The sequence below is a fragment of the Salmo salar genome, chromosome 23, assembly GCF_965601325.2.
Source record: "Salmo salar chromosome 23, fSalSal1, whole genome shotgun sequence".
In the NCBI taxonomy this organism is placed as follows: domain Eukaryota; kingdom Metazoa; phylum Chordata; class Actinopteri; order Salmoniformes; family Salmonidae; genus Salmo; species Salmo salar.
Window position 1 is genome coordinate 21,380,853 of NC_138313.1, and position 14,823 is coordinate 21,395,675.

The 14,823-nt window shown below is 42.4% G+C and overlaps 1 protein-coding gene across 3 annotated transcripts in view; it reads right to left on the minus strand.

Moving 5' to 3' along the window:
- Positions 1-4,904: 4,904 nt before the first annotated feature.
- Positions 4,905-14,823, minus strand: part of kita (KIT proto-oncogene, receptor tyrosine kinase a) — a 41,367-nt gene continuing 31,448 nt past the window's right edge. For all 3 annotated transcript variants that reach the window (XM_014168995.3, XM_014168994.3, XM_014168996.3), the window contains 9 exons: positions 13,608-13,718; positions 13,098-13,245; positions 12,670-12,767; positions 12,365-12,495; positions 11,474-11,596; positions 9,256-9,367; positions 9,044-9,143; positions 8,502-8,607; positions 4,905-7,737 (listed from right to left, as the gene is read on the minus strand). In XM_014168995.3, the coding sequence (XP_014024470.2) occupies positions 7,534-7,737; positions 8,502-8,607; positions 9,044-9,143; positions 9,256-9,367; positions 11,474-11,596; positions 12,365-12,495; positions 12,670-12,767; positions 13,098-13,245; positions 13,608-13,718 (1,133 nt within the window). In that variant the 3' untranslated portion in view covers positions 4,905-7,533. The remainder of the gene's footprint in view (positions 7,738-8,501; positions 8,608-9,043; positions 9,144-9,255; positions 9,368-11,473; positions 11,597-12,364; positions 12,496-12,669; positions 12,768-13,097; positions 13,246-13,607; positions 13,719-14,823) is intronic.

The following is a 14,823-nucleotide window of genomic DNA, read 5'->3' on the forward strand; positions in this document are numbered from 1 at the left end:
TGCTGGGCCAATTGTGCCCCGCCTTTTAGGACTCCCGATCACGGCCGGTTGTCATACAGCCCGGGATCAAACCAGGGTCTGTAGTGACGCCTCTAGCACTGTGATGCAGTGCCTTAGACTGCTGCGCCACTCGGGAGCCCTGCTTGAAGATGTTGATTGTTTGAAATATCTGAGTTTGAGGATAGATTCTGAATTACCTTTTGGAAAGCATATTGATTATAGTATAAAATAATGAACTATAAGCTTGGGTTACTATACAGATCTAAGAATTGTTTTACTGTATCCATTAGAAAGACCTTAGTAACCCAACTGCTGCTTCCTATCCTAGACTATGGCGATGTCATCTATCCAAACACAAGTAAGACCTTACTTTGCGAATCAGATGTCATTTAAATCAATCTTTGCAGATTGATTATTGGACGCCATTAAAAGACACATCATTGCACAATGTATGAATCACTAAATTGGTTGTCACTCCCCAACAGAAGACAACTGCATTGGTACCAATTTCTTTTTAAATGTATGAACTTAAATTTCCCTATATATTATGGAACACCTATCTTTACAAGACTCACACTACTCCTTTCGACAATAGCAGCAGAAATTACACAATTCCAAGGGTACATCATGAGGTTGGAGTAAGATCTTTCATATACAAAGGCCCAACTGACCCGAATAACAGCCTAGCGGTTAAGAGTGTTGGGCCAATAACCGCAAGGTTGCTGGTTTGAATCTCTGAGCCGGCAAGGTGGAAAAATCTGCCATTCTACCCTTAAATAAGGCAGTTAACCCCCAACAATTGCTCCACAGGCGCCAATGATCTGGATGTCAATTAAGGCAGCCCACCGCACTTCTCTTATTCAACAGGGTTGGGTTAAATGTGGAAGATGCATTTTGGTTGAATGCTTTAATTTGTGCAAATGACTCGGTATCTCAATTTACCTATAGAAATCAGGGCATTAATTCACACAGGGAATTTAAGAAAGACGTTTTTCAAATGTTAAGAACAAACTGTTTGTGTTTTTCACTAATAGAAACATCACCATGTGAAGATATTTGTAAATATGTGTAACGGCTCTCGTTGTTAGAAGTGGACCAAAGCGTGGTGAGTGTTCATGATAATTTATTACAAGAAACACTCAAAACAAGAATAACCAAAAGAAAAAACGAAAGCGAACAGTTCCGTCAGGCTCAGATGCTAAACAGAAAATAACCTCCCACAAACACAGAAAGAAAACAGGCTGCCTAAGTATGATTCCCAATCAGAGACAACGATTTTCCCACCCGAGTCACACCGTGACCTAACCAAACATAGAGAATAATAAGGATCTCTATGGTCAGGGCGTGACAATATGTACACTACTGGTATTTTTTTTTTAGAACACCTACTCATTCAAGGGTTTTTCTTAATTTTTACTGTTTTTGACATTGTAGAATAATAGTGAAGACATCAAAACAATGAAGTAACACATATGGAATCATGTAGTAACCCAAAAAATGTTAAACAAATCAAAACATGTTTTATATTTCAGATACTTCAAATAGCCAAAATTTGCCTTAATGACAGCTTTGAACACTCATGGCATTCTCTCAACCAGCTTCACCTGGAATGCTTTTCCAACAGTCTTGAAGGAGTTCCCACATATGCTGAGCACTTGTTGGCTGCTTTTCCTTCACTCTGCGGTCCGACTCATACCAAACCATCTCAATTTGATTGAGGTCGGAGGATTGTGGAGGCCAGGTCATCTGATGCAGCACTGTCCTTCTTGGTAAAATAGCCCTTACACAGCCTGGAGGTGTGTTGGGTCAAATCAAATGAAATGAAATGATATTTGTCGCATGTGCCGAATACAACAGGTGTAGACCTTACAGTGAAAAGCTTACTTACAAGCCCTTAATCAAAAATGCAGTTTTCAGAAAAATACCCAAAGAAAAATAAGAAATACAACTAACAAATAATTGAAGAGCAGCAGTAAAATAACAATATTGAGGCTATATACAGTTAGTCAAGGTAATTGAGGTAATATATACATGTAGGTAGAGTTATTAAAGTGACTTATGCATAGGTAGTAACAGAGAGTAGCAGTATCGTAAAGGGGGGGTGTAGTAGTCATTTGATTAGAAGTTCAGGAGTCTTATAGCATGGGGGTAGAAGCTGTTTAGAAGCCGCTTGGACCAAGACTTGGCGTTCCGGTGCCGCTTGCCATGCGGTAGCAGAGAGAACAGTCTATGACAAGGGTGGCTGGAGTCTTTGACAATTTTTAGGACCTTCCTCTGACACCACCTGGTATAGGGGCGGCAGGTGGTTAGAGTGTTGGACTCGTAACCGAAAGGTTCCAAGATCGAATCCCTGAGCTGACAAGATAAAAAATCTGTCATTCTGCCCCTGAACAAGGCAGTTAACCCACTGTTCCTAGGCTGTTGTTAACTGAATAAAGGCAAAATAAAGGCAAAAAATATATATATAAAAAATAGAGGTCCTGAAAGGCAGGAAACTTGGCCCAAGTGATGTACTGGGCCGTACGCACTACTCTCTGTAGTGCCTTGCGGTCGGAGGCTGAGCAGTTGCTGTACCAGGCAGTGTGCAACCAGTCAGGATGGTGCAGCTGTAGACCTTTTGAGGACCCATGCCAAATCTTTAGTCTCCTGAGGGGGAATATGTTTTGTCGTGCCCTCTTCACGACTGTCTTGGTGTGCTTGGACCATGTTAGTTTGTTGGTGATGTGGGAACTTGAAGCTCTCAACCTGCTCCACTACAGCCCCATCGATGAGAATGGGGGCGTGTTTGGTCCTCCTTTTCCTGTAGTCCACAATCATCTCCATAGTCTTGATCACGTTGAGGGAGAGGTTGTTGTCCTGGCACCACACGGCCAGGTCTCTGACCTCCTCCCTATATGCTGTCTCGTCGTTGTTGGTGATCATGCCTACCACTTTTGTGTCATCGGCAAACTTAATGATTGTGTTGGAGTCATGCGTGGCTGTGCAGTCATGAGTGAACAGGGAGTACATGAGAGGGAGGTGTTTAGTCCGAGGTTCCTTAGCTTAGTGATGAGCTTTGAGGGCACTATGGTGTTGAACGCTGAGCTGTAGTCAATGAATAGCATTCTCACATAGGTGTTCCTTTTGTCCAGGTGTGAAAGGGCATTGTGGAGTGCAATAGAGATTGCATCATCTGTGGATCTGTTGTATGCAAATTGGAATGGGTCCAGGGTTTCTGGGATAATGGTGTTGATGTGAGCCATGACCAGCCTTTCAAAGCACTTCATGGCTACAGATGTGAGTGCTACGGGTCGGTAGTCATTTAAGCAGGTTACCGTAGTGTTCTTGGGCACAGGGACTATGGTAGTCTGCTTGAAACATGTTGGTATTACAGACTCAGACAGGGAGTGGTTGAAAATGTCTCTCTGTTATTATCTATGCATAGTCACTTTATTAACTCTACCTACATGTACATATTACTTAAATTACCTCGACATCGGTGCCCCCGCACATTGAATCTGTACCGGTAACCCCCTGTATATAGCCTCGCTATTGTTATTTTACTGCTGCTCTTTAATTATTTGTTACCTTTATCTCTTACTTTTTTAATGTATTTTTTAAAAACGGCATTGTTGGTTAAGGGCTTGTAAGTAAGCATTTCACTGTAAGGTTGTATTTGGCACATGTGACAAATTCAAATTAATTTGATTTGAAGATGGACTTGATCTTTTACCAAATAGGGCTATCTTCTGAATGCCACCCCCCCCCCCCCCCCCCCCCCCCACACACATTATGAAATGTATGCATTCACTACTGTAAATCGCTCTGGATAAGAGCGTCTGCTAAATGACAAAAATGTTTTAAAAAATGACATCCAGCCAACTTGACACAACTGTGAGAAACATTGGAGTCAACATGGGCCAGCATGCCTGTGGAATGCTTTCAACACTTTGTAGAGTCCATGACCTGACGGAACTGCCATGACACAATTGGGTGTTTGTTTTTCCATCTTGGTCAGAAGTATCATTTAACAGAGGCTGTTAGAAAACAAATGAGACTATTGTGCTGGAATGAGGGCCTGACCAGAATTCTACCCTTACTGAGAGACAGAAGGATAGAAGATGGAGAGAGAAAAAAGAGTGGTGCAATACACTGAGCCTAATTGGACTGTATTGTGACAGCAATACATATCAAAATCCCAACTGGCCTATATAGAAACCCATACCAGACCCACAGTACAGTAGCTCAAGGGTGAGCAGCGTTTGCTGTCAAAGTTCAGTCTCTCAATGATCTACAAAACATGTGATGAAATATTACAGAGAAGATTCTTCCCTCTCAGCTGTTTTTTACTTTAAGCGACCACTCAGTCTCACAAACGTGTTCGTTCAACCACTCAGTTTCAATGGTGGGATTTCCTGTCCCTCTTATCAGATATATGCTACAACAATGGACTCAGCCCACGCAGTGACACGCACAAAGCCCCTCCGTCTGTCCGTACACCGGCATGGCCTGCTGGACAAACCACTGTCCTCGCGGTGTTCCTCTAAAGCCAGATGTCCCCTGCTGGACCCAAGCCAAAGACCCTGACCATTCTGGAGCAGGAAACATGATTTTAAAAACGGATACAGTCCACGGCTGTACACTAGAATGACTGTACACTAGCATGGGAAGGAGATCGTCAGTGACAGTACCCCGAGGCATCACCTGCTCATAGGCTCGACACAGATGGCTGACAATATGTCCCTCAGATCTATGAGGGACAATTCAATATGTGACATGTCAGTCTAAATAAAATGACTCCACCACATTATCAAACTGGATAAAAAAAAGAAGACAGCAATGCCACCCAAAACTAACCTGCACACATATAAAATAATGGCATGAAAAAAAAAATACTAATCTAATACAAATCACAATTAACAAAACAATTTTATGCGTTTATTTTATTTATATTACAGTAACACAAGAGACAGCAACCCATTGCAAATGTGCACAACAAACATTGGCTCTTGTAAAATAAATATACAACTAAATGCATTAAAATAAACTTTGTATAGGGAATATACAAGTGTTCTAAAAGTTCTAAAACAAGCATCATATTATATTAGCCGTCATGTTGTATCAGCCGTCATGTTGTATCAGCCGTTATAGAGTAAAATTGTTAGGGATAATCAGACAATATTTTGATTGTGCTTTTTAACAGCGTGATGAATGGCACAGATATAACCATGTAACTACTGTGTTATTACTGTGTAATTACCTATTTTTATGTTTCCTATTCTATGTGGCATACGGGAAAGAGCAGAGTATTGATGTAAGTTATTGCCCTACAGTTTTACTTGTCCTTTCTTGTAATTAGCAAAATGAGCCAATATTTGCCATTTCCATGAAAGTACAAGGCATTCCAATTTTGGTGTTGAAAACCAACTTGATTTGTAAGGCAAAGCTGTCCATAAGCGTTTAAAAAGAAATAAATGTTTTGGCTTGCTTGTTGAAGACAGAATGCAATGGTTAGTGCCAAGCCAAGGGGAAAATGACACTACACAAGGAATAATACATTCTACAGCAAAGCCCAAACAAAGACTATGTATAGGTACAGTACGTTTAAAGTAGTTACCCCATCTACAGAAAAACAAGCAGCTTATCTCCAAAGAAGAAGATGTACAGTAAATATTATGTGGGTGTACGTATCTGTGTATCTATTTCTGGTAAGACATTTTTCATATTACAGCATATCAGAGTTGTGCATTAAATGTACCATATCAATAGAAAATAAAATAAAACATTAAGACAGCATCCACATTACTTACATTGTATTCACACACATATTTACACATATCCAGCTTTGGGAAGGACAGGGTTGAACAGGGTCAATTTCATACATTTAATTCAGTGGCACCTACAAATAGCACACATGCAGACACACAGACGCACACAAACACACACACACACCCTTTCAGTCATTCAGACAGCATTTTCCAGGTGCTCTTCACAACAATATCTCAGTGTGGGAAGAGGGAAGTCCTAGTGATGGGAGTCTGGAGTGATACAGAGCCCTGGTTGAGAGATGGTGGAAGTAGCACTTCCGTCAGAGGAAGCAGCTGGACACAAAGAGTAGAGGGATGGCTGAGAAATCAGCTACTGACTGCTGGGACAGGAGCACTGACGCTACTATCCACAGGACTGTTGGGAGCTATAAGACATGTCACCACCTGGTCTGACTAAACACCTCTAACATCTAACTTTCAAATTGGCTTTTTCTCAGAACAGTTAGCTTAGTGGTTGTTGGTCTGTACTGCAAGCTCCACATTGGCATTTGATACAAGCGTCATTGCCTTTATCTCAACACAGAACACCTTCTTTGACAATCTGTATGAAGAGAAAAGATCAAATGGCTAATGCCTTGGATAGTGATCGCCAATTTCCTTGTACAGTTTCCTTGTTCCTTGTCTCCATCATAACCATGCACTGTTTCAGCCTTCCCCATCTTTGGAGACTGTTTTTTTGTACTAAGTAAACACCCTGGTGATACAGCAGTACCTGTCTGATGACAATTGTAAACAAGGGTCACACATACGCTACAGGACAGAAGAGGTGCCAACACCAGAAACGTATTTACATATTTACAAGAAATCTCCAGCAGGCAACCTCCCAGGCGGAATATAAGCTAATGCTGCCTCTCACATCATACACTTATTACTAGTCATAAGTCAATATGTACATATATACACAGGGACATCAACTAAAAGCTGAAGTCATAGTACCATACTTAAAACATCTCAATCTAATGAAGTGATAAGACTTAGCCTACTGAATATCATTTAAACCATTGGCCCTAGAAATGTCTGACAAAATGTCTCTCCATCACAGTCACCAAAACTGAACATGTGGAATAATACTGACATTAATTCTTAAAAGGTGGAAGGTGGAACAGACAAAAGGTGAAAGCTTCATTACATGATGTCTACATCTGGAATGATGTTCAAATTTAAGTTCCTTCACCTCAAATAATAATTGTACTCCAACCATTGAAAATGCTATATGATTTAGTTTGAGATAAAACGTAATAAAAAAAAACATAGTAATTCAGTTTAACATTGACATCAGAAATGTGAAGCAAACATAAACACTGTATGAAACATATTTAGAATCGGTGAAAGCAACATTGAGAAAAGTCCACAGAAAATAGCACTACTATGGAGCTCTAAAATACAGTGTCCATTTCTAACAGCACAAACGTGATACGCAGTAGCTCAATGGCCTGGAGAGTAAAGACAGTGTGACTATATCCAAGCTTGTGAGAGACAGGGCCAGATACTATGGAGACAGTGGTTGACAGGTCTCGTCCATGCACTAAAGGCGCCAGGAGCAGAGGTTGAGGGGACCTAGTCCTTCTTCAAGCCTCTGCCTGAAAGGGGAAGCTAATAGCTAGACATACGGTTGGAAGGGGGTGGATAATAGCTAGACACAGTATATGGTTGGGATAGGTGTGGTGGGGTGTTTGGGCTGCACTAAACAGGCACTTTATGGGGCAGCCATCTTGGGGGCGTGGCCTTACACCCGATGGACCCTGAGCCTGGTGCCCATCTCCTCCAGGAAGACGTCATCGCTGGCGCTGGCCAATAGGGGCTGAGTGGAGGCGTTGCTGCTGCCCACCGAGTTGAGACGCAGGACGTTGGCGTTCTGTGTCCCTTGGTCCACACTGGTACCCTGGGGCCCCATTGTAACCGGAAACTTGGAGCTGAAATTCAGATAGATCTACACAGAGAAGAGAAACAGAGCGAAAGAGTGTTGGAGAGGTGTTTTCATTGCCGTTCTACGTACTGCGTAAGCAACATGCACCATGGTGAGGAAAGGAGATGACAGCGTAGCCCTCTGGTCTGAAGGTGTGAAGGGGAAGGCGTGAAAAGAGAAGACCTGCTCTGTGTTCAGAGCTCACTGGCATGCTTCAGAAGTGAGAGATGAGCCGAGTTCATGAGGAGAGGCCTGAGGGCGTCACTGTTAGTTTGACCTCACACCCCTGTCACTCGCACCAGGAGAGGACATGACGCAGTGAAAGAGGTGATTATGGCACGGGTGATCGATCAATCATATTCATCTCCTCCTCTAGCTTTCGTGTCACGTTCAATGGGTACTGAGTGTGAGTGTGTGTGTGTGTGTGCGTGCATTAATGGAGGGTTGACACATTTCTGTGTGTCAACTGCTATACAGATGGAGGGCTGACTAGTCTGGTGGTATCCTCAACATGTGGCCTTTGGTGGTTGCGGTGGAGGATCACACAGTCATGTTCTATATGCTACTAACACAAGAGGGCAGGTAATATTTTATTGAATTTGTATAGTAGTTCGCAACTATTAAATACAGCAAAATCTCAAGGTGCTTCTACGTCTAGTCTGGTGACCTTTTGGCACTTCCAAAAAAAATCAATCTGAATATAGAAATGGAATTTATTGCTGGTGAATAGCTTAAATCCATAGTCTGTCAACATGTGTACACAAGCAGGTTAGATGAGAGTGACCTACGTGTTTGGTGGTGTCTGACAGCTGTTGTTCGATCCTCTCCACCACCTTGCTGAAGGAGGGTCTCTTAAAGGGGTCCGCTTCCCAGCACGACCTCATTATCTCATACCTGAAACCACAGCACACACATGTTCAGGGGCGGCAGGTAGCCTAGTGGTTGGAGCGTTGGGCCGGTAACCGAAAGGTTGCTAGATCGAATCCCCGAGCTGACGAGGTACAAATCTGTCGTTCTGCCCCTGAACAAGGCAGTTAACCCACTGTCCCAAGGCTGTCATTGTAAATAAGAATTTGTTCTTAAATGACTTGCCTAGTTAAATAAAATAATACAAATATTTGCACACACCTGTTCTTTCTCTAAGTGTAACATTTTTTTGTTTGAATAAGAAGTTTTATGGTGAAGAAAAATTCATAAAATCTGCCATCTGCTCAAATCCCACATATTCACACCCATGCATAGTACACCCACGCATATACTGCTCCTACTCCCTGATTCTTTCTCAAGATACTTAGACACGCACACCACACACACACACACACACACTCACATTTCACTCGGTGCAAACTCTGGTGCATCCATTCTGTATCCTTCCTTAATCATTTTGTAGAACTTTGAGTCCACAGGTATCCCAGGATATGGACTGCTTCCTATAGGCCAAATAGGAAATAAGATAATAAAAATTGATGAAAAAAAACTCACACACACACACACACACACACACACACACACACACACAGAGGATAATGTGTATGTAAGTACCGAGTGAGAAGATTTCCCAGAGCAAGATGCCATAGGACCACACGTCACTCTCAAATGTGTACACACACTCAAAGATGCTCTCCGGAGACATCCACTTGACTGGGAGACGAGCCTGCGTGGAACACAAACCATCACAACCAGTCAAATATGTCAGACGCACTCCATGTATTCAGAAAATTCGTCAAATCAAATCTATTGAAGTAGTCCATCATCTCCATCACTTCAGCTATGGAGGCTTGAGGACCGGTGAGGGGAAATGGTTCATGCAGATTTTGCTGATCTGGAATGTTTGAGACATTTGTATCTGGTGACCCCATACCAGTGACATTTCAAGTAATTCATAAACACAAAGCTGTCTCAGAGTGCACATTAAAATGTCACATTCACCAAATATACAGTGGGGACCAACATTGACATCCTTAATAAGGTGAGCAAGAATGACTGTATAAAATACATTCAAATACTGAGCTATATTGTATGCACCATTTTGGGGGAAAATATATTATGTTATACAATTAACAAGTCATATTAGAATTTTTCAATACCTCACCTTTCGAGGCTAACGTCATCGAGCCTTTTTCTAAAATGTTTCATGAGATTGGAGAACACGTTGGGAGGGATCTTAGACCATTCCTCCATACATAATCTTTCCAGATCCTTGATATCCTTTGTCTGCTCTTATGGACTGACCTCTTTAATTCAGACCACAGGTTTTTATTGTGTTTCAAATCCGGCGATTGAGATGACCATTGCAAAAATATAGATTTTGTGGCCAATTAACCATTTCTTTGTGGATTTTGATGTGTGCTTGGGGTTATTGTCTTGCTGGAAGATCCACTTGCAGCCAAGTTTCAGCCTCCTGGCAGAGGTAACGAGGTTTTGACTAAAATGTTCATGATGCCATTGACCTTAAGCTAAGCCTTTTTTTTAAAGGCTCAGTGATGTTACCTTCGGGAAGGTGAGGTATTCACACATACAATTATCTGTAAGGTCCCTCAGTTGAGCAGTGCATTTGAAACACAGATTCAACCATAAAGACCAGAGAGGTTTTCCAATGCCTCGCAAAGAAGTGCACCTATTGGTAGATGGGTAAAACAAACAGACATTGAATATCCCTTTGAGCATGGGATATTATTACTCTGTGGATGGTATATCAATATACCCAGTCACTATAAAGATACAGGTGTCCGCATCCTTCCTAACTCAGTTGCCGGAGAGGAAGGGAGTTTTTCAGGATAAAAAAAAGAAACGGAATGGCTAGTTGAGAGCTCCATGAACACGGTTATGCCTAACATTTTTCGAAGCATTATACCAGAACCTTGATACTGTTCGACGTCTAAATTTGAACATTAGTCATGAAGATTAGGCTATTTTCAGGCAAAATTCTAAAGGAAAACCTGGTTCAGTCTGCTTTCCACCAGAAACAGATGAATACACCTTTCAGCAGGACAATAACCTAAAACACAAGGCCAAATCTACACTGTAGTTGCTTACCAAGAAGACAGTGAATGTTCCTGAGTGGCAGATTTACAGTTATGACTTAAATTTGCTTGAAAATCAATGGCAAGACTTGAAAATGGATGTCTAGCAATGATTAACCACCAATTTGACAGAGCTTGAAGAATTTAGAGGATAATAATGGGCAAATATTGTACAATCCAGGTGCGCAAAGCTCTTAGAGACATACCCAGAAAGACTAAGGTGAGTCTAACATGTATTGCAGGGTTTTCCAAACTTAGTGCTGGGATCCCCACCCCCTGGGTGCACATTTTGTTTTTTTGTCCTAGCACTACACAGCTGATTAAAATAACCAATCATCATCAAATGTTGATTATTTGAATCAGCTGTGTAGTGCTAGGGCAAAAACCAAAATGTGCACCCAGTGCCCCAGGAACGGATTTGGGAAACCATGACGTATTGACAGTGGTGTGAATACTTATGTAAATGAGATATTTATGTATTTCATTTGCTAACATTTCTAAAAACATGTTTTTACTTTGTCATTATAGGGTATGTGTGTAGATGGGTGATATTTGTATTTTTATGTAACACAACAAAATGTGGAATATTTTCTGAAGGCACTGTAGTTGACAAACACACTTTATATCAATACAGTGCCTGTGCTTGACTATTTCATTGACGGTTTTCACTGTAAAATGTCCAAGGAAGTATCTATAACTCATATTGAGATCTACAGCGAGTGATGGGGCAGACTTACATTGCCTTTGACTACATAATTGGAGTCAGTGGTGATGTCACGAGCAAGGCCGAAGTCACAGATCTTTGCCACTCGTCCCTGGGTCAGGAGAATGTTCCTGGCTGCCAGGTCTCTGTGGATGCACTGAACACACACACACACACACACACACACACACACACACACACACACACACACACACACACACACACACACACACACACACACACACACACACACACACACACACACACACACACAGAAACATAATGTAATAAGATAGCATAAGGTAACATAACACACTGTAGAACACTCAATACTACTAATACATTGTGACAGAGAATTTCCTTTCCCAAAATGTGTTCCATACACACCAAGATACTAATACAGGGCCTGGCTGTAGTCTGGTGTCCGCTTGCCTTAATGCCTTATACATTTTTCAGCAGCATGCTCAAACATGCATCCTGGACCTGTTGACCAGCCATGGAAATGTGATCCTGGTATTGTTTGGAAAGAAAGAGGATGGAACTAATGTGTGTGTGTGTGTGTGTGTGTGTGTGTGTGTGTGTGTGTGTGTGTGTGTGCGTGTGCGTGTGCGTGTGTGTGTGTGTGTGTGTGTGTGTGTGTGTGTGTGTGTGTGTGTGTGTGTGTGTGTGTGTGTGTGTCTGTGTGTGTGTAGCTTAGTGTGTGTCTAAATGTAATCTCATACAATGAAGCAATAATACCAGTAGAAAGGGTGCTTTCCAGAGAATGGTTGGACATGGACATGAACATGATCTACCATCATGGATTTAACTAGCTGGACTGAATTGCAGAGTACAAAATAGACCTGTTGTTCTAGATAGCTGGTGGGGAGGGATTTCAGGAGCTTATTAGCACAGGAGATCTTCGGTGAGGACATGACGGGCTTACATTTTTGGAAGCCAGGAAGTCCATGCCTTTGGCCACTTGATAGGAGAAGCTGAGCAGATCCTCTGTGTCCAGAGAGAGACCGTCCTCATGGAGCATCTCACTCACAACATCTGGCTCACTACTGGAACCACCTGAGAGAAAGAGAGAGATGGAGCAAAATAATTAGAGAGGTGTATAGCGAGAACAGCATTGTGTAGAAAGGTAGCTTCATTGTTTATAGAGGGAGATACATTGCAGGTTGTATAAATTCGCTCTGAAATTATAAATGTGACAATTATCAATGAATATCAGAGTGGATGTCTTGCCTGCTTTGCGCATCGAGCGCCTCTTCTCTGAGGAGAAGCCATTTGGCAGGACGCCAGTGACAGAAGGCCTCATATCCACGTAGCCATTCCTGCTGTCTCTGTGAGGAGGAAAGGAGCAGTCTGATCTCAGTTCAGCTGCCATGCCAATACTACATATTACTCCTACACACTGGGTAGGAAATCCTCCCTTACATAAATTATGAATCTCCAGATACATTTACTGTAAGTATGTTTTCTCAATAACAACAAAGAGTGCTTCATGCTTAGTTCAATTGGGGAATTTTCAACAACGGCAGTGGTATTTACTTCCGTGAGCAGGTGAGATGACATAAGCAACAGCACATACATACCTTACATACTGTGCTGTGATAATTATACACCACTCAGCTACCACCCTCTATTTGTAATTGTAAAGTGTCTACACTGACCCAGCTGCAGCTGTTCCCCTCTGCAGCATGACATTCCTGTAGTAGCAGTCGTCTCCTAGCTTGGAGCAAAAGAACGTCTCTCTCTTCCTTCTCAGAAAGTTCAGGAGGTCACCAAAGCAGCAGTACTCTGTGATCACCAGGGTTGGGCCTGAAGACAAGGAGCACAATTGCCATGTCACATGAGAGTAGAAATAGAACACAAAGAAGCAACACACAAAAGACAAAGAAAGATAAATACTCGGACATATAGACACACCAATACAATCACAGCAAGTTTCAGGATCCCCACTCCTACATCATAAAGCATGATCCAATGCTCAACAAGCCATAAAATCATTGGTGATAAAAGGGGGAGTGTTCAGGTTATTACTGTTTCTCAAAAACCTCTGTCAAACCAGTTACCCACACCATTCAGATTGATGATACCATAGAATTAACCCTAATTCTAGTCTTGAATAAACTCTTCTTCTTCTATGGCTGGTACAGTCATCCAGACCTTCTGCCCCTTACCTCCAACAGTACAGGCTCCAAGCAGGTTGACGATGTTCATGTGGTTCCCAAGGTAACTGAGAACTTTCAGCTCTGACATCAGCGCCTCCTTCTCAGTGGCATGGGCACTGGCTGTGGAAAAACCAGCAGAACGTGATCATTTTAAAGTGCTTCAAAGTCATTATCAAAGAAAACATCAAAGGAAATCTGCTTGTGCTAGTTTCACCTCGTGCTAGCACAAACACCTCTGGCAGCTGTTGGTGTCACAAGCATACATACATCAATGCAAACACGCACACACACTCAATAGCTACTGAAATAGATTTAGTCAAATATCTGTTGAGGGTGTTCACCACTCATAATTAGGGCCAGGGGTTTTCTCTGACTGTGTGACTTGACCAGGTCTGATTAGTCAGACACCATAAAATAAACAGATTTGTCACCAAAATGTGTCTCTTTTTATTGCTATTAAACTTGTCTGAGGCTGCGCGACCGAAGGTAACCCACCCCATACCGCCACCCTGGGAGACTCTTCCCCAGAGCGAAAGAACCCGAATCACGTTGTGCGAATGTGTTCACTTTACTCACCCTCTTCTGAACCCTTCTTATCAAGTCATTTGATCGACATGATGATGCAGCCTACGTCTCTATTTCTGAACAGCTGATATAAAAACTAGCTGCGATTTGAACGAACATTCCACAAATATATATACACTGAGTGGACAAAACAATAAGGACACCTGCTCTTTCCATGACACAGACTGACCAGGTGAATCCAGGTGAAAGCTATGATCCCTTATTGATGTCACTTGTTAAATCCACTTCAATCAGTGTAGACGAAGGGGAGGAGACCGGTTAAAGAAGGATTTATTTTTATTTTTAAAATGTTATCCCCTTTTTCATGGTATCCAATTGGTAGTTACAGTCTTGTCTCATCGCTGCAACTCCCATATGGACTCAGGAGAGGCGAAGGTCAAGAGCCATGCGTCCTCTGAAACACAACCCAACCAAGCCACACTGCTTCTTAACACAACGCCCACTTAACTCGGAAGCCAGCCACACCAATGTGTCGGAAGAAACACTGTCAGTGTGCACTGCGCCCAGCCCGCCACAGGAGTCGCTAGTGCGCGATGAGACAAGGATATCCCTGCCGGCCAAACCCTCCCCTAACCCGGACGACGCTGGTACAATTGTGCGCCGCCCCATGGGTCTCCCGGTCACGGACAGCTGCGACAGA